At 39.1% G+C, this 23,590-nt stretch overlaps 1 protein-coding gene across 2 annotated transcripts in view; it reads right to left on the reverse strand.

The window, feature by feature from the left end:
• Positions 1-2,543: 2,543 nt before the first annotated feature.
• Positions 2,544-23,590, reverse strand: part of si:dkeyp-121d4.3 — a 35,841-nt gene continuing 14,794 nt past the window's right edge. Inside the window, exons 9-19 of one of the 2 annotated variants that reach the window (XM_087278780.1) lie at positions 18,231-18,317; positions 18,048-18,152; positions 16,180-16,410; positions 14,069-14,206; positions 13,802-13,906; positions 13,482-13,573; positions 11,558-12,248; positions 11,029-11,478; positions 6,754-8,754; positions 6,405-6,495; positions 2,544-3,424 (exon numbers count right to left, since the gene is read on the reverse strand). In XM_087278780.1, coding sequence (XP_087134906.1) covers positions 2,811-3,424; positions 6,405-6,495; positions 6,754-8,754; positions 11,029-11,478; positions 11,558-12,248; positions 13,482-13,573; positions 13,802-13,906; positions 14,069-14,206; positions 16,180-16,410; positions 18,048-18,152; positions 18,231-18,317 — 4,605 coding nt within the window. In that variant the 3' untranslated portion in view covers positions 2,544-2,810. Of the gene's footprint in view, positions 3,425-6,404; positions 6,496-6,753; positions 8,755-11,028; positions 11,479-11,557; positions 12,252-13,481; positions 13,574-13,801; positions 13,907-14,068; positions 14,207-16,179; positions 16,411-18,047; positions 18,153-18,230; positions 18,318-23,590 lie in introns of both variants that reach the window. The other variant, XM_087278779.1, reaches the window with a different exon arrangement.

Consider the following 23,590-nt stretch of genomic DNA (forward strand, 5'->3'; position numbering starts at 1 on the left):
TATATGCAAAAGGACTTAACAAATTTAAAATATATACAACTTTTAAAAGTCTCTCATATATCTACAAAAGACTTCATAGACGGCACTATACAGGAATTATTGAAACATTTGCATATCCTAAAATGATAGAAATTATCATTAAAACAAATGTACACGGATTTACATAGGGTGGGCTTGCTTATTAAACATCTACCAGTCCAAATACACCTCACCAAGCAAGAACAAACACTTACCTGAAGAATTTCAATGCTAGTGAATCTGACTTCAAGACGGTGTTCATTGCAAGCTCCAGACCTACACAAGTGCAACTGCTAGACACCAAGCGGATTATACTTTCACAGAAGGAACAGAGATATGCACAGACATTAAAAAAACCAAACACTATAAAAGATATCTGTGAATGGGCAGTTTTCCATATTTTGTGATTCATGTTTCAATTTTACTGTTTATTTATGCTTTTGAATTGCATTATAGGATCTAGATCTTTCTTCCAACAACGTTTAACCTTGAAAATCTCAGAAAAAGTGACTTAAGGACATTTTTAAAAGTTTAAAGTGATATAATGTTTGGGTTGATGTTGTATATTACACTACAAAAGCCATTAAGTAAACTCCAGCACATTTTCTGTTATCTTACTGACTTATTTCTCTCTATATTGTTGCTTATTCTAACATTATATTATTTAAAACTACTAAAATGTCAATAAAAGTCACTTTGTTAGACTGTAGAGTTGAATTTTCAACATCAGATGTTGACATAGCAGAGATCAACATCCCATAATGCAATTCACAATCGTAAATAAACCAAAAATCACAAAATACAGAAACTAATTAACAGATATTTTTACATACAGTGTAATTCAGGCTTTTATATTAACCGCAATTGCGAAAAAAGCAGCATGTAAACTTTTGGAACCGCTCAAGATTGAGTAACTAGTGAAAAAATATAGGCTCATTCTGAAAATGTAGCCCTATATACATTTCTGGGGATCGCAAATTATGTAGCCAGAGGTACATATGGCTGCATAATGCCTTTAAAACGAACGATGCAGGGCGGTATGATGCCATCTTTGCGCTTCCAGCTAACCGCTTACCTCCATCTGGATGGCCTTTTCGCTGTTACCAGATCGTCCAGTGGCTCGTCGCATACATCGGAGGATTTGAGATGCAAAGCAAAGTTGACCGTGATGGCGGGGTTCGAGTTTGGCAAAGAACAGTTCCAGGAGGCAGGCAAAAAAAGAAAAGCCAAAAAATAAAACAACAAGTAAATATCAGGGTGAGGATGTGGTAAAGTCTGAAAAACGTGGTAAAAACCAGGTGAGCGCCTTTCTTTTTCTGGATTGCTTTTGAAAACACTGTTGGTTGGGTTTAGGGAAGGGGGTGGGTGCTGGTTAATCTGTGATTTTGAAAACACTATCGGTTGGGTTTAAAGAAGTAGCTGGGTGAGGGATCAGTTGGTCAGTCAGTCAACAGCAGCGTCTGGTGGATTTACGCAAGAACAGCATGCGCGAATGGGACTCGCAAGTGATTTGAGATCTAAAGCATACACAGTGGCCTCTGGTGGATTTACAAAAAAAAAAACTATAAAAAAAAAGACAAAAAGTAACTCTAGGGACATATTTGGTGCTCTCCAGAAATGTATATAAGGGTACATAATCAGAATAAGCCTGGGTGGTTTTTGGGTGCACTATCCCTAACGTCATAATGTGTGAGGATTACCTTATTCCAAGTGATGGAAAATCATCAATAGAGTGAAAAATGCAAGTTTAATTCAGCGTCAGTGAATCAGCATCTACATTTAATAATGGAAAAGAGGTTTAATCTGTATTAATTCAAATTAAATTTAACCAAACCATTAGGTTGGAGTGCAGTGAGTGCACTATTCTGTGTTTCTGAATGGCTGTATTTAAATTTCTGTCAAGTTTTGTCTGGTGCAAACAGCCTAATTGCTTATCCCTGCAAATCTGGTCACTTAAGAGTGTTGTAGGACAAGGGGTTACAATGTAACCTGCTCACCTAATGTTTACACTCATAATATTTGCTAATTAATAACCATCTCAGGTGGAACTCTGAATCTGTGTCTCATTTCAGAGTCACGGACGCATACTTTGTGAGCCTTCATGGCTGAATGAATAAAATAAGCTGTTTTCCAACAAGGCAACCCGAGGTGCTGAAATAAAATTGTCTAAACTGGTCAAGTTAAAGAGATCAAAACAAAGACAGACATTCCGGCACGTAACACATTTTCAAAGCAGAATATCTGACTTCATCAATGTTTTCCAGATAAACAAGAATGTTCACTTAGAATGTTTCTTAAATATCTGCAAACATATAGTATTTTTATGCTTTAGAAGAGTCAAAAACTTACATACAGCACCTTTAAAAGGACCCTTTAAGATCACAATTTTAAAACACAAGTAGGAAAACGAACACTTTTCAGGCTTTGAGTTTTAGTTTTTGTGCAACCAGATGTACTGAACCCTTTTATATATTTAAAATCAAAATGTGTGACACAAAGTTGATTTTCTATTGAAAGGCAATGAATTTTCATTATAATCAATTTATTTATCATTAATTGAAATGTATAAAACAAAACAAGTAAAATTGAACAGATACTCGCAAAATACATTTGTAATATGCACATATAGAAAAAAAAAAAACGATTCGGTTTTAATTCTACATAGGTTGTACAACAATCAATTTGAAGTTAGAAAAAAAAAACAATGCATACAATAATGAAACGCCACTCTGCTGCCATGAAATCCTCAGCTGCATCAGCTGATCAAAACAAATAAAGACTACAAAAAAAACTCAATCTGATGGCTCCTCCGTTTTACTAGTTTCTTGCTCCCATTTCTCCAGAAAAGCCTGCAAGTTCTGATTGAAGACATCAATACCTTTCCCAGACAGGTGAACCCCATCTGGCCTATAGATTCCCAAACCGCTTGTTATGTTGTTATGGCTCACAGTGGAGCCACCGAGTTCCAACATAACTGTTTGTATGCTGTCATTAATAGCCAATCGGATGATGTCCATTTCTTTGCCATCTACCGTACCCCTCCAGGACCGTCGAGAGAGGATGCTGGACCACACCAGCAGGCACCCGGGAAATATGCTCTTCAGCGAGGTCATATCATTCTTCACAGTCTGGATGAAGTCTTCTGGAGCGGTTGTGCTAATGTCATTTCCACCCAAGTGGATTATAAGCACATCGGGTTTGGGCCAGTTGTCTTTGAGCTGGTGTAGCAGTGGGACGAGCTGTTTCCACGTCATGCCCTGCATGCCCTTCCACCAGACCCGCGCGAAGTCTGAGCGCATGCCCAGCTGCATCCCGAACTCAGCGGACGTAGCCCTCTTCTCAGCCCAAAACACAAGAGAGTGGCCACATATCCACACATTCTTTATATCAACGGGGGCACCTTTACCTGTGAACGTGTTACAATATAAAGTGTACATTAACAGGCTTGGCCAAGAGACATTTCTTTTTTATTTTTTAAACAAGGATGGTCCATTAGTTAACATCATATCAGGACCTAACATGGTGATGTTATTCCACATAAATACTCATCTTCCCTAACAAGCCTTACCTAATTTTTGGCAAATAAGTTGAGAATTAGAAACATTTAAGTTCAAATAAAACATTGAAATGGATCTACACTACTGCTGAGTTGGCTTTCAGAGTTCTACCATGTTCATTTTTGCTAACGCACATAGTTATTCTTAAAATGAACATACAATTTATACAAGTTAATCAACTGTTTCGGTAATCTTCAATCAAAGTCTGAGCTTTCACTTCCACTTTGGAGTGGCGGTGGTTCTCTGTTGGGACGGATTCTTAAAGCTCCCATGAAGTGCTTTGAAATGTGCATTTTTATTTGATGTTTGACGTAATATTAACCGAAAAAATTAGGGCGGGAAAGAGTAGCTCCTTCCCTTTTACAAAAATAGCCAATAGCGTTTGGTTTTCCTCACAGCTCTGCCAGTGAGAGTGGTGAGATGAAAAGGGGGGGCGGGGCATGTCAGATACTAAAGAGCATTTAATTGGTCAAGATTTCATTAGAAACTGAAGTATGAGGTGAAAAAAAAACGCTTGCATCAATGTTTTAAATCAGTTTTATATTTTCTAAAAGCAAACTTTACCACTGTTTTGGAGTAAACTAGCTTATAGATACCCTTAAAACAGACTGAAAGTAATTTAAATTAATTTCATGGGACCTTTAACCACGCCCCTCTTACTGTTCGTTTGCTACAAGTATATGATGCGCAAAAAGAAGGCCCCGCCCACTACTCAGTATTTCCTTTTAGTCAGAAGTATATCAACATACTGAAATATGTGTGTTGACTTCTAAACGTGAACTGTGTCATCGTTTTGGAGCACACTAGCTTATAGATAACCTTAAAACAGACTGAAAAGTAATTTATTTAAATTTCATGGGACCTTTATCCACGCCCTTACTATTAGTTAACTACAAATATATGATGCGCTAAAGAAAGCCCTGCCCCCTACTCAATATTCCGTTTCAGTCAGAAGTACATCAACATACTGAAATAAGTGTGTTGACTTCTAGTTCATGCAAACGTCAAAGACATTACAGTGGCATCATAAGCTATAATTGCGGTACATAAGTTAACTAATAATAAGCAACTTTAAAAATAGGATGTACACTCCAAAAAACTACTGCTGAGTTGGCTTAAGACTGTCTAAATCAGGGGTCACCAATCTCGGTCCTATAGGGCCGGTGTCCCTGCAGGGTTTAGCTCCAACTTGCTTCAACACACCTGCCTGGATGTTTCAAGTACACCTAGTAAGACCTTGATTAGCTTGTTCAGGTGTTTTTGATTAGGGTTGGAGCTAAAATCTCCAGGACACCGGCCCTCCAGGAACAAGTTTGGTGACCACTGGTCTAAATCATGGATCTCAGACTGGATTCCTGGAGGGCCGCTGCTCTGCACAGTTTTGCTTCAACCACAATCAAAAACACCTCATCCAACTAATTAAGGCGTTCAAGACTACTACAGACTATTAAACAGGTGTAAGTTCGAGGTGGTTGAAGCTAAACTATGCAGAGCTGCGGCCCTCCAGGAGTTTGAGACCACTAGTCTAAATTGTAAGTGTTAAATCTTATACCCCAACACTGCCCTAAAACCTAATCTGCTTAAACTATTATCACTGTCCAGTAGTGATGGGTCGGTCTTAAAGGATTTGTTTATTTTGAACGAATCTTTTATGTGACTCGAAAACGATGAGTCCCTCTAAGAGAGTGATTCAATCACGCTCGCGCACATTTGTGCAGACGGAGATTAGTTAATTTTTCGAGTCCTCTATCAGGTTTGAGTCACGCTTGAGTTACGTTAAATGACTCAAAAACCCGAAGATGGGACTATGGGACTATCAGTGTCAGGTGAACGAATGACTCAAATTTGAAGACATGCCAGAAGAGGTGAGAAGAGCTAATCATATTTAAAACACCAGGTAAACAATGAAGGATTATGTTCTCTTTCTTAGCCTTGCATTGTATTGCATTGTATTGTAGCATTCTACTTCTGACTTGTTTGTTGTGTGATTAACATTTGGGCTAGTTGTAGATGTGTGGAAGAATCAAGATAAACGACTTGAGCGAGTATGAACGGATCGAACGAGCTGAACGAACCGAACAAGATGACCTGATCGAACGAGCTGTACGAACCGAACGAGATGACCTGATCGAACGAGCTGTACGAACCGAACGAGCTGAACCGATCAAACGAGCCGAAAGGATGTAACGAACTAAATGGATCGAACGGATCAAGCGAGATGAACAGATCGAAAAAGCTGAATGGATTGAACTAAATGCACGGATCGAGCTAAATGCACAGATCGAACGGAATGAACGGATCCAACTGAATGCACGGATTGAACTAAATGAACGGATCGAACGAGCTGAACGGATCGAACTGGATGCACGGATCGAACGAGCTGAACGGATCATACGAGCTGAACAGATCGAACGAGCTGAACGGATTGAACGAGATGAGCGAATTGAACGAGACTCGAAGGTCCGAGCCAGTAAAATGATCTGAACTTCCCATCACTACTGTCCATACAAATGAATCTAAATTGCAGTTTCAAGGTATTAAAAAAATACACACATTTTCAATATCCAAAATGCTTTCGTTTTCCAAAATTCTGACACATGGCTGGCCATTTTTAAAGGCTACAGTGTGATCTAATATTAGTCCCCTATCATGACCTGAGAACTACCTGAACTACCACTTCCTTGAGATCCCAGCATTGCTCTGCACAACTAAGGTAATCAAGTCTTCCTTGCAAGACAAAAGAACAACAAAACAATGCAACTGATAGCATCTGACGCTCTTAAGAAGTCAACAAATGCTTGAACCTCAAGACTCTGGAAATACTAATACCTGGAGCTGAATTTTGGTTTTGTCCACGCGATCGCTGGGCTTCCATTTGCTTCTCTTTCTTCAGCTTCATTCTCTGGTTAAACTGTTCGAGCTGCCCAGAGCACAATTATATAAGAACAAAACTCTCATTGACAAAACGGCGCTAAAACAATCAGCACATTTATCAATCGCAGATTTAGGATATTACAGATGAACTGAAGGCAATAAGCAACATTGTCCTTTGTGTAGCATCTGACCTTTTCTACATCGCAGAATTTACAAAAGTATGACAATGTGTATTAATTATAACAGAGATACTCAGGAACAAACAAAGGATTCGACATGAGAAGTTTGAAGAAAGATGTCATACCCTTTTCTTCTGCTTAGCCTTGATGTCGTCTTCTGTTATGGCTGGGACTTGTTTATCCTTGGCGTCCTCGGTTGAAGATTTCGCTTCAGTGTCCTCTACAGTTTGTATGCTAATAAGTGTACTATCCATTTTAATTTGTTTAGTTTCTATGGTTGTGAGGCATCTAACAGGGGGCTTTATTTTGTCAGCTGTGTTTTTAACAACCACTGGCTTAGCATAGGAAACATTACTTGCAGATTGTTGTTGAGGGATAGGGGTGGATAACTGACCATAGGAATGTGGCATATAGGTTGGATGCATATAATATGGATTGGACATTGATGCATTGTATGAACCGTATGGATTATAAGCAGCCGTCATATGTGGAGCCATTGCTTGTTGACCACTAGTATAACCTACTTGAGAGGATGAAGGTGCTGTGCCGTAAGGGTACGCACCCCAAGCATGCTGACTACTGCTTTGATACTGTGAATACTGCGGAGCTGACGTGCCGTAATTTTGGGTATACTGGGAATAGTCCTGCTGAGCGGTCCCTGGCTGGAATGAACCTTCAGTAGCCGGCTTTTGATCAGATGAAGTACTGTATGAATCCTGTTTGTCTTCTGTCAGTTTTACATTTATTATGGTTCTCTTAATACTAGTTAGGTCTACCTCTCCAACTTCGTCCTGGTTTTCGGATTTGAGCTCTTTATAGCTCATGTACACCTTTCGAGATGACGACTGAGCTGGCGAAACAGACCTGAAGCTCTCAGAGTCTGATGAATCTGCCCTACTGCTACTGCCTCTCTGCTCTGATCGGCTCATCGATCGCTCCCTTTTGTGCTCAAAGGAGTGAGATGCGGCGCTAAGAGGTTTTTTCATCTTACCATACAATCGCTCTTGCGTCCTGTCAGCTAACTTGCTAACCTCTGAAGTGTCTAGGTTAAGCCCTATGGTTTGAAGAAGACTCTGAAGCTTTTCAAAGTTCTCTAACTTTCGGTCTTTTTCTTCAGTGCTTTCCTCGGACTCCTGACGGGCTAAGGTTTTGCTAAACGCACCAGGCATCCTTCTTTCCTCTCCGTAGGAGTGCTGGACATCTTGTCTGACATCCTCGTACTCTACAGGCTGACTATGTTCTTCGGGGTATTGTTTTTGTTCTGTTGCAAATAGATTGGCATCCTTTTCGTACTGCTTCCATTGCTCGGGGTACAGATTGGGATCTTCTTTAAACATGCTCCAATTTTCAGAAAGCATTTGATGCTCGTATGGGTTCTTCTCAGCTTTTGAAGTAGGGTCTACACTATACTTCATTCCAACAAGTCGAGAAAAGCCACTACCATCCTGAACGGCTCTTTCATGAGGCAAGAGGTCATCTCTGTTGGAGTCCTTTGCAACTCGTTCTGGGCCAGAATGTTTTCCCAAAAGAGAAGGCTGATCATTGTCTTCGTCTTCCTTAAAAGGATCATATATCTCATCAATTAAGGGAATTCTTCTCTCGGCTTGCATTGGAGCAGGTTTCTTGGTGTTCATTAGAGCTTGGTCCTTTCTAGCCTCCTGAAACAACGAGTTAACAACACTAGTGTCGGCCTTGTTGAGAGCACTAAGGAAGCGCTCCATTTGAGTGGTAAGATTGCACTTTTTATCTGATGAAGAACTCTGGCTTGTTGAAGGGATACTGCTTTGGGGAGGGTTTTGAGGCTGCCGAGATGATACTCCAGGCTGGTCATCGTGAGCTTTGGAAACGGTGGAAGGCTTCTGGCTGAGTAAAGATTTTGAGCTGGCTGCTTGCATCAGTAACTGTGGCATGACTAGTTTGTTAAAAGTGGGCGTTTCAGTCACTCGAGGGGCTGCTGGAGTCTCCTGCTTCATTCGATTGAAAAAGCCTAAAGAAACTGATTGAATAGGCTGCGGATTTAAAGGCCGGTTAAACAATGCTGCTGCTTTTGCCTGAGGGGATGGTATTGTAAATGGAGAATCATCCGGAGATGGCTGATCATATTCATCAACTGAGGTTGGGTCACTCTGCAAAGCATAAAACGCAAAAAATAAATACTGTGCTTGCATTTTGCACTTTTATCCAATAATAATTTCCCACCACTGAGCTAAAACATTCATAGAGGTCTGACGTCAATCAGAGCTTGCTAGCGCGCCTACAGTTATACTGTAGTCTGTAAGGTGTGCTTTTTCAAAATGCAGAATAATTAATATTAGGGCTGTCAAAGACTACGTTTACATGAACACCAATACATTGATTTTTATACAATTAAGACAATACTCTGATTAAGAGGCTACCATGTGAACAGCGATTTTTGATTAATCTGATTACGGTCATAATCGAACTGAACAGAAATCGCATTAGGACAGGTAGTATGCCAGTTTTAGTGGCATAACTGAAGTGCAGTACAGACATGTAAACACCTTAAACTATTACCTTAGTGTAAGATTTCCGCCACATTTTACGACAGGATAGTCTATACACACATGTCAGATTGACACTATTCTCTGCACATACTGAGTCAGTGGAAGACCACAGACACCATCGCGTTTTTTTCCCCCATGTGTATCAAATTCCCTTAAAACTACACTCTTCTGTTGGCGCAATAGCCTAGTGGCGCAATAGCCTCCCGGCTCGAGGACATTTCCCTACCCTACCCCCTCTCTCTCTCCAACATCGCTTCCTGTCTAAATACTGTCCTATCTAATAAAGGCAAAAAGGCCAAAAATAAATCTAAAAAAAAACTACACTCTTCCAGCGGTTCATACTCTCATCTAACATCTCGTTTAACACATGGGACATGCATGAAAAGTTCTTGAATAAAAGTGAAAGTGCCAAACTGCAGTTAAAGTCAACATTAAAAATGAAACTCTGAAGGAAATGTGGATAGCGTGTTGACATTAATCAAAGTATGTGCTATAAGATGTAGAATAGGATTATAAAAAAAAACATTCAAAAAAGCAACTCATGCAAACACCTTAATCATATTATTTTCTTATTCAGATCAAGGCAAATAATTTGATTACTGGTGTCCATGTAAACGTAGTCATTGTTAATGCATTACCACATGCAATTAATCTGAAAATGTTAACGCGTTTATATTTCTTTTTGTTTGAGGTACATTTCTTGAAGTCTGAGATACCATCTTTGAACCAAACGCAAAGTTGATTGAAAATGTAAATGAATCGTCACTGACTGCAAGCCAATCAACATCTTTCAAGATCACCATCAACAGGAACTAATGGTACAAGAATACATAAACTGTATGATATTGGGAGGCGACACGGTTGCGAAGGGGTTAGCACTGTCACTACACAGCAAAAAGGTTGCTGATTCAAGTCCTAACTGGACCAGGAGACATTTCAGTGTGGGGTTTGCATGTTCTCCACATGTTCACGTGGATTGCTTTGGGTGCTCTGGTTTCCCCCACAGTCGAAAAACATGTGGTATAGTTGAACTGGATAAAATAAATTGGGTTTATCTTGGGTTCAACAGGGTTTCTGTGTGTTTGTATTGTCAAGATGACTACAGAAACGTTTAAAGATCGAGGAGAGACTTGTGGCCTCTGTTTAGAGTTATCCAGAGCTGTATGACTTGAAACAAAAAACAAATATTGAACATCACAATATTATTAAAAATTTCAATTATAACAATATCAACACAAATGCTTGCACATAATACGCACCTGATTCAGTCATTGCCTAATGACCAAGTGCATCAAACTTCTTTTTTCTTGTCAACAAAAAAAGGCAGTGCGGTGCGCCTCGCATTCAAAGAATGGAAAAGTGCACTTGGTGAGATTAACCCCTGACAGCTAACCGATGACAATAGACTTCTGCACTTATTCACTTAAGGTTAGTTAAAATAATAAATTATACGAATAAAACATGATAAATATAGAGGACATGTCTCCTTAAACTAGATTGCCATGCATTTCTTTGTTTAAAGACCACGATCAAGATTAACACATACTTTTCTACACGTACATCGACAGTCCTAATAAATAAATAAATATAGTAGAGGGCATCCCAGCAGCTAAGCCCAGCTTCAGATGGTAGCTAGATAGATATGCTTTCTTGATGATTTAAATCAGCCATTTTACCATAAATATTGACTTTAAAATGTCTGGGTCATACCATCTCATCCAAAATTAAACCTGATATAACTGGAAAAGCACATAATCTGGCCATGTAACTACACAGCCATGCTTTGAAAACCAGCTTTACCACCTAATGCTATTTTTTTCCACCTAGTGGAACTAGAGTGCTAATCTTAATTTGACATTTTACAAATTAACAAACCTGAGAGCTGAGAACTTCTGACTGCCTCTTCAAGATGGACTTTTTGGGCTGAATATCGGGTTTTACTTTAGAGCTCCATAGGTTTCCTTTAGACAATACAAGTTGATCATCGTTGTCTGAGTCCACATCATACTCTGTTTCCATTTCAGGTTCCAAGTCTTGCAGAACTTTGACTTTCTGTTTCATGGCCATGATTGCTCTTTTACGTGCTAAGGTCTCACTGAGTTCATCCAATTGCATCTTCTTCCTAATCAATTCTTCATTCTCAATCAGAGGTAAATATATCTTCTCAGATTTCGCCGAGTTGGTTTCAAATAGTTCAGAGTTGGTTTCAAATAGAGACAAGCCAGGTATAATTGAGCTATAAGCACTAGTTTGTTGATGGTATCCAATTTGCATTTCTTGATTCTCACTCTTAACAGGAGCAGGAGCTTCCTTGCTTGCAGAAGCCTTGGAAAAGATAAGACAGACAGTGAGATGTGCAAGAAACCAATTCAATACAAAACGAAAAGCCCAAATTGACACAAACCTGAGGTATGGGATCAATGGAAGGTTCAGACTGCTTCTTCAAAATAGATTTCACTGGTTTTAGGTCAGGCGTCCACACATTCTCCCGATGCATATGTTCATAATCAAATGTCGTAACTCCACTTTCTCCCTCAGGTTCAATTTTTTTGGCACTTTGCTCCAAAGCAACGATAGCTTTTTTACGAGCAATCAGCTCATTGAGCTCCATCAGCTCTCTCTTTTTTCTCAACAACTCATCATCTACATCACCATCAGGGCTTTTAACTTTCTTTTTGCTGTCTGATTCCTTAGAAGGGTTTAGTTTAATGCTGCGACCATATTGGTCAACGGGGCTGCGGCTTCTCTTTCTGGATTTTTGGCTGCTCCTTTCTCTGCTTCTGCTGCGACTGTTACTCCGACGGGATCTCTCCGAGCGATCTCTGCTCCGACTGCGTTTGGACCTGTATCGGCCGTCCTTCCTTTCACGACTGGAACTTCTGTACTTCTTGTGATGGCTCCTGCTTCTGTCTTGACTCCTGCTTCTGCTTCGGCTGTATCTGCGTCGGCCACGCTCTCTGCTTCTGCTCCTACTACGACTATACCTACGTCGACTACTTTCCCTGCTTCTGCTCCGCGCTCTATCACCCTTAGCGTTTTCTTGTTTAACAACACTTTCCTTCTTCAGATCATTTACAGATGATGCCTTGTTTGGCCTGCTAAAAAATAATTAAATTAAAAAAACATAAAAAACATTAATGTAGAAACAATTTTCTATTCAATTGTTGCAGAGGTTACATCATTTATACAGCATTTATACAGCATAACTGACCTCAATATATGAATAGCAATACTTATACTGTAATTACAATACAAAAGTACAAAATTACTTAACCCAGACGGGAATTTTGTATGTTTGAAGCAAATATAACTTGTATAGGTTCAATACTAAGCTTCTATCGCTTTTAATGTCCAATCCAGCACTTATGACTACTTCTCTAATAATAATTTAAAGGTGGCATCGGATGAATATTGTACTTTTGTAGATATTTTTGTGAGTTTCTTCTTTATCTGCCAGCTCAAACAAGTTGAAAAGAAAGCAGATTTTAAAAAATGTATTCAAATGCCATAATATTCTAGCTGATATAGAGGAATCCAGCTAGTTCTGTACCTGCCTACATGCATACTATGGACTCTACCCTCCTCCTGTAAGCGGATTGGTTGGCAAAGTGGTTGATCAGATGTAACTTTAGAGACTCAGAGGTGTCCTTACTCAAACTTCCAACTCTAGAAAAGGCAGTAGTGAACTGAACTACTTTAATGTATGAAGGGAATATCCCAGAACTTGATTGTGCATGGTGTGCAAAACATTTTTGGCGTACTGCTATATGTTGCTGACCATGTCCATTTCTTTACGAAAACAGTGTACCCATCTTCTGATAGCTACTTTTAGTAGGATAACGCACCATGTCATAAAGCGTGAATCATCTCAGACTGGTTTCTTGAACATGACTGAGTTCACTGTACTCAAATGACCTCCAGAGTCACCAGAACTCAATCCAATTGAGTACCTTTGGGATGTGGTGGAAAGGGAGATTCACATTACGGATGTGCAGCCAACAAATTTGCAGCAACTGCGTAATGCTATCATGTCAATATGGAGCAAGATCTCTGAGGAATATTTCCAGTACTTTGTTAAATCTATGCCATAAAGGTTTAAGACAGTTCTGAAGGCAAAAGTGGACCCAACTCTGCATCCGATGTCACCTTTAATACTTAATTTTGTATTCAAAAAAAGCTCAATCATGTCAAAAGTAATGCACTCAAGACAAAATAAATAAAACAACTTTTTTAGGCTTACGGTTAATGTAATAGCATACGAATGAAGCACTCCTTTAGAGCATCTAATCAGTGGGCTAAACAAACCTTCTTACTCCTGATTTACTTACTGTACATTCATTGAGTCACTGTCTTTTTCTTCCGTTTTGGCCTCTTGCTTGATGTCTTTTGGATCCTTCAGCAATTTGATGGTCATTTTCTTCTGTAGGCAGCCAAGCAAATGTAGTAGAGTCCATTTTTAGGGATCAATCAAACCACAGAAAATGAAACAGCTAACGGCATAAACTGCTAATATAACGGACTTACTAGACATTGCACTGACTATTTGATTAGTTAAAGCATAAGCCATACATGCAGATATTAGATCTACTCATGTTTAAGCGACTAGTAAAAATGTAGATTAACAACAACAGAAGTTGAAGTACAGCACCTTCTCCTTCACCCCAAAGGCCTCTAATTTTGGTGCAGATGTGAAGACGCTCTCATTTAGCCTTCTTATTCTGACAGCTTGTTTTCCACCTTCAACTTCTTCGTTCTTCAAATAGCACAACAATTACATTAAAAAAACTGGACTGACAATAGCATACAAAATGTTGCCCTGTCATTCTTTTCAGAAAAAAAACATAACTACAATGTTACTGTAGTAATACTGCAATAATGCAACAAAGATCACAGGTTTTAAATGTAGAGAACTTACCGGTACTAGAGTAAATTCAACCTTTTCAGACAAAGCGAGTTTGGCATCCTCCATTACCTCACATAAGTCAAATAATAGCTGTGGTTCCTGTTGTGTCTTGATGTACCCACATTTATCATCCAGCTTGATAACAAGTCCCTAATAGATGAAAGCATGCGATAAGCAACAGTAAACGTTGATTGAAGTTGAGAATTAAATTAAAGAGCACGTTATCAGCTACATTTCAACCATTGATAACGACATAAGCCATTTTGGTGTTCTGGTGAACAAGAGAATGGGCCAGAAATCTTTGTTAAATACATGAACAATTACAATTAATCAAAAACTATGACTCCTAGAAAAAAATCCTGAAAAAGAAATGATCCACTGGCCCACACGGTGAAGGCATAAACAACAAATTAAAGAACAGCGACAAATATATGTCCGTTTTATACTTTTAAATACATTTTATTCAAACAAGTTGACAAACTTTTTATCGGCAAAACTTAATTTCAGTAAAAACAGAAGAACACCGTGGGCTTGGTGATGAAGGCTCCACACACAGCCACTAGAATAACCGTTAAAGGTGCAGTATGTAAGTTTGACACCCGGTGGTGAAACTAGGTATTGCACTTTTGGATCAATACACATTTGCAAGCAGCAGAAAATGATAGAAGGAATATTTTCCAGATCAAAAGGAGTTTTTGTCCTAATCAACATCTGAAATTTATATATTATAAACGGCTTCTATTTCTTGTAGCTAAACCACAGAAATCTGACAATAATCAGCTCAGGTACACCTCATGTGCTTTATTCAGTGTTAAATGCTAATAATGTGAGTCTGAATGCCATTTTACATGACATTTATTGACGTACTACAGAAAGCAGCAGCAGATAGTTCACCTCAGAACTTAAAGATAAATTAACCCTTTGAAATTGAACCTTAGAGCTGTGACTCAGTGCAAGCCAACACATATCAGTGATTCAGCATCTACATTTAATAATGTTAAAGAGGTTTAATATGTATTAGATTATTAACCTTACCATTACGTTGGAGTGCAGTGAGTGCACTATTAAGTGCTTCTGAATGGCTGCATTTTAATTTCTGTCGTGTTTCGTCTGGTGCAAACAGCCAAATTGCTCATCACAAGTCAAGTAGCGTGTTGTTAGGAGACAGGGTTACAAGGTTACCTGCTCAACTAATGTTTACATTTGTAATATTTATATTATTTGCTAATTAATAACCACAGATGTTCCAGAATGAAATGCAAATTTTCAAAGCAGAACATCTGACTTCAGCATTGTTTTTCAGATAAACAAGAATGTTCACTAAGCATGTTTCTTAAATATCTGCAAACATATTATGGTATTTTTATGCTTTAGAAGAGTCAAAAACTTACATAAAGCACCTATAAATAATGCCATTCAAAAACCAAAGTGCAATTGAAAGGTGAACACATTGGCAACTTTAAAGGCAATTTCATTATTATCCAGATCCCTGATGCATGCATTATAGAATTGATCATTATGACCAGATCTCAACAATTCAACAATGTCATGTGACCAAAGCATAATCACAGCGTTTGCAGTATAAAAATAGCTTTTTTTATATTGCAGTCTCCAGTGTCTGTGCTATTCTCTCAAAAAAAAGTTATAAATAATAATAAAAATATTATTTGCATTCGTTTAAACTACAGTTGTGTGCATCTCAATCCCATCAAACGAGCCCTCTTCAACCACCACTGCATCCTTGTGTAGTTTATTGACTCTCCTATATAGCATCTTCAACCTCCGGCTTTGTTATTAGTCAGAAAATGCGACTTCTACTAGCAAAAATTTAATTCTTGTGCCTCATAATACCACCTAATAACATTATAACTAACATGTTTTGCAAATGATTGTTATCGACCAATGTGTATTATAAAAAAATACAGATACTATTTTATCACCCTGCCCTGGTAAAAAAAAATCTAAATCAAAAGTCAACAGCACCTTTAGACATGTTTTCTGACAAAAATGGTGACGTGCTTAATACTACAATATATTATTTTTCCTGCTGTATCTGAATGCACACCTGACACCATTTGTTAACTGGACAAATCACCATGGATGAAACAGATAAAGACACTCACTATCTTTCGTTGCTCCTCTGTGTCTGACAGAAAGGTTTCCGGCAGGATCTCCACATTGACGGCGCACTCCTCATTGGTTACACTGTTGGAGCAAATGTTGAACTGGACCTTGTCTCCGTTCATCATCGTGGCTTTCGACATCACATCTCCCAACTTAAAAGATAACCTTTTCTCCGTGCCTTCTTCTAATGTAGTGACCAGAAGACCCAAAGTGGGCAATTGACAGTCCATCTGCTCAAAAGAAAATAAAAGTAAAAATCTATATTTTTTCTTTTTAAGTGCCATGATCATTGCAAAAAACAATGAGACTGTGCATGTACACCAATACTCCGATTAAGACAATACTCTGATTAAGAGTCAACTATGTAAACAGCAATATTTTTTATTCCCTTAATCTGATAAAAGTCAAAATTGAACTAAACAGAAATGGAATTAAGACACGGTGTATTGCTATTTCAGCCGCATTATTGAAGTGCACCCCCTTGGTCAAACTATTACAGTTTCGTAGTACATTTCATTACATTTTGCAACAGGACATAGACACTAGCAGCTTCAAGCAAGAATACACATTTTTTTTGGTACAAACGTGAACCAATGACTATGCTAAGAATAAAAAAAAAAAAAAAAAAAACAAGTGTGTGTGTTTTTACATCTGCTGTTTTGAGCACTGGTGTGCTTTTGATCACCATTAAACATAGTGTCCCGAAAAGTATTCTGTGTGCACGAACGTTAAGTCTTTAAATGCATCACTAAATATGAAGTAATATAAATAGCGTACAGTTTTATACATTATATTTATCTGTTAAAAATAGCTGAAATTAGCAAATAAAACACAATGTAGGCCTACTGGGTAAAAGGGTATGTCTCTCAGACAATTTTAGAAGCTGTCATTCATTCATTCTCACCATACTTAATGTCTTAGTCCCGTGTTTATCCTCATAGCATTCACGTGGGATAAAATGCATATAAATTCTTGTCTTTCGTGAAACGCAGTTGCCATTTAATGTAGAGTAAATCAAACTCAAAGTAGCGCCGCTGCGCAAACAAACGCTATGTATGCATGTTACACTTCCGACTGCACATTGTGTTTTCTTTTTCTGATAATGCACAGAGTTTTGAGGTACGGGTTATTTACATTTGCCATTCACTGACAGTCGGACAGGCTCATCCAGTTCATCAAACTCCATAATTTAAAATCAAAATCAGAATAAAACAGTCTCCTTATAAAAGCTGGAGTATCAGTGCGCTGCTACATTGAAAACATATGATTCAGTTCTCACCTTCTGATTGGTTCTCGGGATATAGCGGCTTTTGCAAGCAAACTGTTATTTGTGAATGTGCTGACACTGCACTTTAGATAATTTGAAGCAAATCTATTTGTTGATGGTGTACTACGTGCCTAAACCATTCACTCAATGTCATTATCTCATTTTTGGCGAAAGTGTTGTTTAGAGGCTTTTGCATCTGAACTCTTCATACACACATACACACACACGCACGCACACACAAATGCATTTTCATAAATGAAAAGTAAAATAGAAAAAAAAAATGCAATAAAATAAAACCCTTGACATTCTATGACCTGGATCAAAAATATATACAATTTCCATGACTTTCAATGTCTGGATTAGACCTTTAAAAACCATGATATTCCATGAGCATTTTCAATTCAACATAGAGAGCTTTTAAAAATTTCACAAAACTTTATTATTTACTCAAAACAAGATAACAAAAAGTTGTTTCTTTATGCATTTGTGGATTTTTTAAAACGCTCAGCATAATAAATACCCTATTCAAACATTTAATTAGTTTTTTCATCTTTTTGTTTAGTGAAACACTATTCAGCCTGTGGGAATATAAAAGCTTACCTCTTTATCTAGAGTTGAGCTTTCCTTTGAGGCGATTCTGATGACCGTTCCCTCATATTTCTCACTGCTTATGTTGCAGTTTGCCTCGGTGGTCACAGGCTTCCACTGTAAACATGAACAGTTTAGCGTTTTCCACAACTGGACAGCCATAAAAAATGAAGTCCTTTTATTAGTCTACAATACCTTGTCATTCCCTTTTGCTTGCTGATTGAAGGTCACAGAGCCATCAGGAAGCTTTTTGAGCCGGATAGCCTTCTTTGTGTCATCCACCTTCAACACAAATAATACACAAATTAAGAAGCAGCCCAAACAACTCACAACATGCCAAAAATAAATTGTATAATAGTTGAGAGAACATTTTGTCCTCTTTTAAGTGTGCTTGCATGAGAAGCAGAAGTGTCTGTGGTTTTTTGTGTGTGTGTGTGCATCGGAGGTCTGAAGGTCAACGTCTGGTTTCGGTCTTGCAGACAGTTCCCATACTGGAAAGTCCCCGCTATATATACATTTCTTCTTTATTCTGTTTGTATAACATGCCCATATTAAGAGTGTCTTCCTTCTTCTGTATAACTTTTAAAGGTCAGCCCACTATGTATATATGTCCCTGCTCATCCTTATCATCAGGCTTGCAGAATAAACCATTCTAACTACAGTTTGGTCTCTTCTCATGTCTCCGGGTCGACCTGCTGAACTTTGCTGAATCTGGTGCCTAATATAGGGGAAATCTTACAGACTTGGGGGCTCGTCCGGGATACATCTGATCAGGTAAGAGAATTTTTATTCACACTGCCTGCTCCGGTGTATCTCAGGAAATCGTAAGATTTTAGTTACAATTGAGTTGAGAGGTCTGTGTTCTAGAGCACAGAGTATCCTGGCAAGTTTACTTTCCACAGTAAATTGCCCAGAAGGATTTGTGTTGTCGTACCCGATTAAATTTGGGTTCCACAAATCAGGAAAATTTCTTAATTCGACACTGGTTATCCTGTCAAGTTTACTTTAAACAGTAAATTGCACAGAAGGATTTGTGTTGTTGTACCCGATTAAATTTGGGTTCCACAAATCAGGGGATTTAATAAATTTTAGTAAATAAGTATTACGCACCAGCTTCAGCAATATGGGACAAGGATATCCAAAACCAGAACCCAGTGAGAGTCCAAAGCAATGGATGGATAGATGTGGGTGGGGATTTTACACTGAACCCTGGCTGTCCAATTTAGCTGGGTGGACAGAGGGACAATCTCAAATGGAGAGACTTTCCTAGGGAAGGAACATTTGACCCAGGTTTCCTTCAGTTAGCTTACAAATTGATATGGGGATCCAGAATGTAATGACCAATATGAATGGATATGACACATGGTATAAAATGAGTTCTATATGGAGGGATAAAAAAAAAAAAAAAAAAAAAAATAGGGGCATTTTTACACCCAAAACTGTTTTGAAATCTGTCCCCAAACCTAAAAGCAGAAGTAATACTGCCCTTACGGCAGATAAGAGAGGCTCTCTTGCAGCTGCTAAAACCACCATGACGTCACCACCCCCTTATACGGGGCCTTCGCAATCTATTTCATGCTCTGTCAGTGTTCCTCCTACAGTCCTACAGTGCCTTCTATTTATCCGTCTCTGACAGAAATGATTAAAACTAAACCAGACCACTCCGACAGCACGGAGGGCACTACTTCAGCTTCTAATGTGGCTGCTGTATGGGTTGCTAAACCACGAGGGATAGAGATAATTCCGCCCTCACCCTCTGTTCTGAAGGATCTCATATCTCTTTTACCAGAAGTGGACAAACCACTGCAATTTGTAGACATGCTGTTGCGCAGCTCGCGTCACTGCCAACTAATTGGGGCAGATTATCGATTTATCCTTTAAACCAAAATGGGTTCGTCCTATGACAATGAAGAAATAACAACAAAAATACCTGCTCTTGATCCCAAGCTTGATATAGTACAAACAGAAACTGTTAAGGAAGAAACAGATGATAAAAAGACACGTACTCGTATAAAAACACGCCTCGCGTGGAAAGATGATCAGGAGGAGCTCCTAATACATCTAAAACAGCAGCTTACTAAATACTTAGTACCATACTTACTGGTCTGAATGTGACGCCACGACTGATCCTAATGGAATAATGCTAGATGGCAAAGGCCGTTTATGCCTGCCATCATCCTGTGCACCTTTTCTCGTCCGCGAGTTTCACGGTGTTACACACCGCGGCCGAAGAGGGGTAATAGACACAATGAGTTAATAGACACAATGAGTTAATAGACACAATGAGTTAATAGACACAATGAGTTCCTTTTTATGCATCAATAATTTACAGCACCATGTTAATAACACCTTAGATAGATGTCTGATATGCGCTCAAAATAATATCACTAAACCTCAAGCTAAACATCAACAATTGCCCCTTCCTGAAACACCTTTTCAGGAATGGCAGGTAGATTTCACACACCTGCCAAAGAGGGGTCTCAATAAATATTTACTGGTTTTTGTGGACAAATTTTCAAAATGGGTTGAAGCCTTCCCATGCAGTAAAGAAGATGCTAATATAGTTGTCAGATGTTTGACAAGAGAAATCATTCCAAGATATGGTATACCATGTGCCATAGACTCAGATAAGGGAACCTCATTTACTGCGAAAGTAATACAAAATCTAGCTAAAGAACTCCAAATTAATTGGCAGCTACATATTCCCTATCATCCACAATCATCTGGCATAATAGAACGAACTAATAGGACCATCAAGGACAAATTAAGAAAGGCTATGCAACATGCAGGGCACTCAAATTGGCTCGCCTTGCTACCTCTCGTTTTAGCAGACATGAGGATGTCTCCTCACAAAAGTCTTCACGGTCTGTCTCCTTATGAGACTGTGATGGGACGACCCTTTCCCTCACCATGGAGGCAAAGGGGTACCACACTGGGTGACGGTTCTTTGGATATTCATATGAGTGAATGTGCACAACAGCTACTAACAACATTGCATGCATACTGGACTAATATACATTCTGGTTCAGCCCCGATGCCGGTAGACCCAACACACCCCATTTAAGGTTGGTGACAGAGTAATGATTAGACAGTTCAATAAAATGAGCACAGAACTGGGGGACCCCAAATTTGGCCCCCCGACGGATGTCGTGGCTGTAACCAGAACCGCCGTTTTAACCTCCTCTTCTCCACAGTGGATCCATGCAACCAGGATAAAACGAGCACCTATTGAATAATAAAAATGTATAAGTTTTGTACTATGATAATCTGTCTGCAGACTCTCTTTGTTTTACAGATACTTTGGGGGCCCCCACATCAGCTAGCACCTCCACGCAGCATAACTACTAGAAGGATAAGCATGAAGTGGCTATGGACATTGGGACCGTTTCTCTTTCTTGTTGCTCAAGCTAATGCAGCCAGGCTGAAACACTGGACACATGATCATGAATTTGGATGGGCAGAGGATGGGGCTGACAATCCAATTGAAATAATATGTGGTATCAATATGTAAATGAGTTTTAGCTAGGTCATATAATGTATCTGGTTGTTATGTATGTTCTGTTATGCCTCATTCAGCCAAGCAAACCCCTCTTTATGCTAAACCCATGAATAAAACGGCTGCTAAATGTTTTGCCAGTTTTGCAGGATCAGGGTACCAGAATCCATATATAATTGTCGATGACTACGATCCATACCGGATTGGCATTAGAAATGGTACATGTGATGCTCTATTTTGGGTAAAATTTGGCCATGCTAAACCCTCACCTATTAGCCACAAGGTTTTTATTAACCACTCTATTACACACCCTGTGTGTTATAACCAGACCATGGGCTCTCATTTCATGGGAAGCACTGTTAACTGTCAACAAATTGCCTCCTCGGGAGAGGGGGCCCCAGTCGACATCTCAGGACCCTCAAATGGCACTTATGTGGTCCAGGGTGGGTGGTGATTGTGTGGAAAAAACGCCTACATGTCATTACCGGCCAACTGGACGGGGCAGTGTGCCCCTGTGCATGTGACTGATCACACTTTTATTGTGACAGCCCAGGTCCTGTCAGCGCAGCAAAGAGTTAAACGCAGTGTCCCTGAAATGAAGCCCCATGACTCTGCATGGGGTACTGACGTGCCCGAGGATTTCAATTTATGGACCACTGGTAACAAAATGGTATTGGCTCTATTTCCGCAAATAGGTGTGGGAAAAGCTCTACTAAGAATTGAGACCCTGGACTATCGCATGGGCCTATTTCTGAATGCCTCAAAAATAATTAATGAGGCCCAGAATAAGGAGCTGGGTAATCTACGTACCATGGTTTTGCAAAATAGAATGGCTCTAGATCTCTTAACAGCATCCCGGGGGGGGGGGGGGGGGGGGGTATGTAAATGAGTACTGCTATGTCTACTCTCCAAGGGTTAAAAATTGCCATGACTTCAGATTTTGTTCCCGACACAACTTGAGTTGGATGATGGGTCTGTTCGGCTGGGTGACTCCTTTTCTCACTATGATAATTCCTGTATGTATTATTTTCCTTATTTGTTGCTGTGGCCCTTTTCTTTTACAAATGTTTGATGAATCGTGTTTATGCCACCATGGACAGTATGATGGGTCAACGATATGATAGAATCCCTTTGCGTTAGGCCTTTGGCCTAAAAGAGGGGACTGAGAGAACACTTTGTCCTCTTTTAAGTGTGCTTGCATGAGAAGCAGAAGTGTCTGTGGTTTTTTGTGTGTGTGTGTGCATCGGAGGTCTGAAGGTCAACGTCTGGTTTCGGTCTTGCAGACAGTTCCCATACTGGAAAGTCCCCGCTATATATACATTTCTTCTTTATTCTGTTTGTATAACATGCCCATATTAAGAGTGTCTTCCTTCTTCTGTATAACTTTTAAAGGTCAGCCCACTATGTATATATGTCCCTGCTCATCCTTATCATCAGGCTTGCAGAATAAACCATTTTAACTACAGTTTGGTCTCTTCTCATGTCTCCGGGTCGACCTGCTGAACTTTGCTGAATCTGGTGCCTAATATAGGGGAAATCTTACAATAGTAATCAGTGCTTCTGCAGAATTTATAAAAGATAATAAAAAACAACATTAAACCAACTAAAGAAATTGAATTGATTAAAGAGGGAATAAATACAGCAGTATCTTAAAGTCCACACGCACTGAAAATTACAATTGTTTTTATTTCGTATTAAGATGCAGTTCCTAGAGAAACTGAATAATAAATAAGAAAACAGTGGGAAAACAGTTGTTTTTTCAACAGCAAGTAAATTGGATGCAGTAAAGTAGGCATTTTGAAAAGGGTTTGGAGAGAGTTATTACAACCTAACAGACTCCTCCTCCTCCTCATCATTTCTGTTTGTTGTCATAACTGACAGCTGGAGGGGCGTGGTTAAGTATGTTAGCCACGCCCAATACCTCAGACTGTAACCTGAAAAGGGCAAACAATTATTTTTTTTCTTAATGACATGCACAGATGAACTGTTCACCACAAAACGAGCAATGTGCGCTAACAAAATAATATGCTTAGTTTTGGTTTCATTTGTACTTTAAAAA

This window comes from Danio rerio, chromosome 13 (assembly GCF_052040795.2).
Source record: "Danio rerio strain M-AB ecotype USA chromosome 13, GRCz13ab, whole genome shotgun sequence".
Taxonomy (NCBI): Eukaryota; Metazoa; Chordata; class Actinopteri; order Cypriniformes; family Danionidae; genus Danio; species Danio rerio.